Raw genomic sequence first — 2,911 nt, forward strand, 5'->3', positions numbered from 1 at the left:
CAGAAGAGAGCATCAGATCTCATTAAGGATGGTTGTGAGCTACCATGTGGTTGCTGGGATTTGAACTCAGGACCTCTGGAAGAATAGTCAGTGCTCTTAACCACTGAGCCATCTCGCCAGCCCTGCAAATATATTTTAACGGGAATTGTGATTAATATTATTCTGATGGTTGTTAGTGTTGTTTTATAAAAAAGAAAAAGGCCAGGGTTATGTTTGGTAGAGGCACACTGTATGGTGCAGGGGGTGGGGGAAGGGGGAAGGGGGAAGGGGGAAGGGGGAAGGGGGAAGGGGGAAGGGGGAAGGGGGAAGGGGGAAGGGGGAAGGAAGGGCCTCTGCAGGCCCATGCTGAGGCACTCCCTTCCCTTTGGGGTACTAGCTACTAGGTATAGTATAAATGGAATAGAGTTTATCCAGGGCTTGGGTAGAGGAGTTGAAGTGGGAGAGGGAGTTGAAGGGGGAGATGGGAGTTGAAGTGGGAGAGGGAGAGGGACAAGGACAGGGAGAAGGAGAGGGACAGGGACAGGGACTGTGACAGGGAGAGGCAGGCCATGAGTAGGTGGAGAGAGAGGGGGTAGGGAAATGGGAAGAGCAGGGACAGAGGGGAAAGAGGGGGAAGAGAGTGAGGAGGGGGCAAGCATCCCCTTTTATAGTGAGTCAGGCACATCTGGCTGTTGCCAGGTAATTGTGGGGCAGAGCCTAGAAAGGATGCTAACAGTTACACCCCTTTGTTGTCTTCAGACCATATTTTTCCCAGATAAAAGACAAAGAAACCTTTAGATTTATAATAAGTATAAAAGCACTAGAGCTGGGCAGATATCAGCTCTCTATGCTCTGTTGTCTACTTCCCTGTGGAGATCACTGAGATATCATTTGCCAAGTTCCAGCTGGGCTGCTTCTACTCCATTAAGCTAGCCCTCAAGGCCATGTCCTCATGACTCACCTAACAGGTGGCCAAATTCCTTCCTCTCTCCTCCTCTTATGGTCCCTCAAGACCCCAAGCCCAGTAATTTCTCCACCCAGCTCTCTTCTCCCATTCCCAGGCGGTAGGCATCTTTATTAACCAGTGTGGGGGATAACTTGGAGGAAAGTTTTACACAACAAAAGCTGGTGTATTTGAGAATTTGCTTGTCTTAAAACTACCAGATCTTGGGATACAGTATTTAGCATTTGAATACATAGCTGGACCAACCCCATTATAGGGAATAATTAAAGAACTAAAGTTTATTTGCAGTAGTCAGTCAGCTTCCAGTTGAGCTAAGAAGGAAAGAAAGTAAAAAATATTTTAAAAGAATGGTTCTTAAATGCAAGTCCCTTACTTTGAACATATTTTTCAAATTTAGTTATAATTTGTATACACTTATTGCTGTTATTATGTTGATTATAAAACATATTGAAAGTTCAAAATTATGAAGCAAGATAAAAACATATCTGAGCCAGGCAGGCTTGTAATCCCAACACTTGGGAAGAGGAGACAGGAGGATCAAGTGTTCAAGGTTAGCCTCAGCTATATCGTGAGATCCTGTTGCAAGCCAGCAAGTAAACAATATATCTAAATACAAAAAGATATTCAGAATATAAAAGAAACTCTTAAGTCTTGATAGTCAAAAGAAAAATAGGCTTCTCCTCTCCTCCGCCATCGTTGTGCACTACTCCTGATTCGGATTCTCGCCATGGCTTCTCACAAGACTTTCAGAATCAAGCAATTCCTGGCCAAGAAACAAAAGCAAAATCACCCTATTCCTCAGTGGATCCGGATTAAAACTGGTAACAAAGACAGGTTCAACTCTAAGAGAAGACACTGGAGGAGAACGAAGCTGGGTCTGTAAGGATTCACACAAAGGCAAGACTGAAGAAGGGTTTATACTGAGTTGTGGTCAGCAATCAGTCAACATTTTTAACCTGGAGACTTGCCCATGTCTTAAATTAGGATGTTTGTCCAGTAATAAAATATAGAACCTTTCAAAAAAAAAGAAAAATAGTTCAATTTAAAATGGTCAAGAGATTTGGATAGTCTTTTTTGTTTTGTTCTTCAAGACAATTTTCTTTTTTTTTTTTTTTTTTTTTTTTTTTTGGTTTTTCGAGACAGGGTTTCTCTGTGTAGCCCTGGCTGTCCTGGCACTCACTTTGTAGACCAGGCTGGCCTCGAACTCAGAAATCCGCCTGCCTCTGCCTCCCGAGTGCTGGGATTAAAGGCGTGCGCCACCACGCCCGGCTTCTTCAAGACAATTTTCTGTGTCATCCTGGCTGTCCTGGAACTCACTCTGTAGACTGGGCTAGCCTCCAGTCCACAGAGATCCTCCTGCCTCTGCCTTCCAAGTGCTGGGATTAAAGGTTTGTGCTGCCACCACCTGGCTTAGTCATTTTATTTATTGTTTTTGTTTAAATATATTTTTAAAGATTTTATTTTATTTATAGGAGTACACTGTAGCTGTCTTCAGACACACCAGAAGAGGGCATCAGATCCCATAACAGATGGTTGGGAATTGAATGCAGGTCCTCTGGAAGAGCAGTCAGTGCTCTTAATTGCAGAGTCATGCCGATTCTGTTCAGGTGTACCAAGCCTCAACAAATAAACTTTGTGGACAAATGCAGGAAACACCCTATAGAGAGACCACGCCTTTATTCTCTGTTGCCCTGTAGGGCAGCCCTGCTCTGGATCTAATAAATTAAGGTGAACTTCCAGTAGGTTTAGAATCTATTTGGGGTGAGTGGAACTCTCTTGAATCATCAAGAGTCCCAAGAAAAGCTGGGCGGTGGTGGCGTGTGCCTTTAATCCCAGCACTTGGGAGGCAGAGTCAGGCAGATTTCTGAGTTCGAGGCCAGCCTGCTCTACAGAGTGAGTTCTAGGACAGCCAGACCTACACAGAGAAATTCTGTCTCAAAAAACAGAGTCCCAAGAGGAACTAATTTT

General features: G+C 44.1%; 1 protein-coding gene across 1 annotated transcript; it reads left to right on the plus strand.

Moving 5' to 3' along the window:
* The first annotated feature begins 1,667 nt into the window (after positions 1–1,667).
* LOC110287507 (large ribosomal subunit protein eL39-like) lies at positions 1,668–1,826 on the plus strand. The gene has a single exon (XM_021154103.2). It carries the CDS (start codon positions 1,671–1,673, stop codon positions 1,824–1,826), a length of 156 nt encoding a protein of 51 aa, XP_021009762.1. The 5' UTR covers positions 1,668–1,670.
* Positions 1,827–2,911: the final 1,085 nt, after the last annotated feature.

This window comes from Mus caroli, unplaced genomic scaffold, assembly GCF_978045245.1.
Source record: "Mus caroli unplaced genomic scaffold, Mus_caroli_1 scaffold_5, whole genome shotgun sequence".
Classification (NCBI taxonomy): Eukaryota; Metazoa; Chordata; class Mammalia; order Rodentia; family Muridae; genus Mus; species Mus caroli.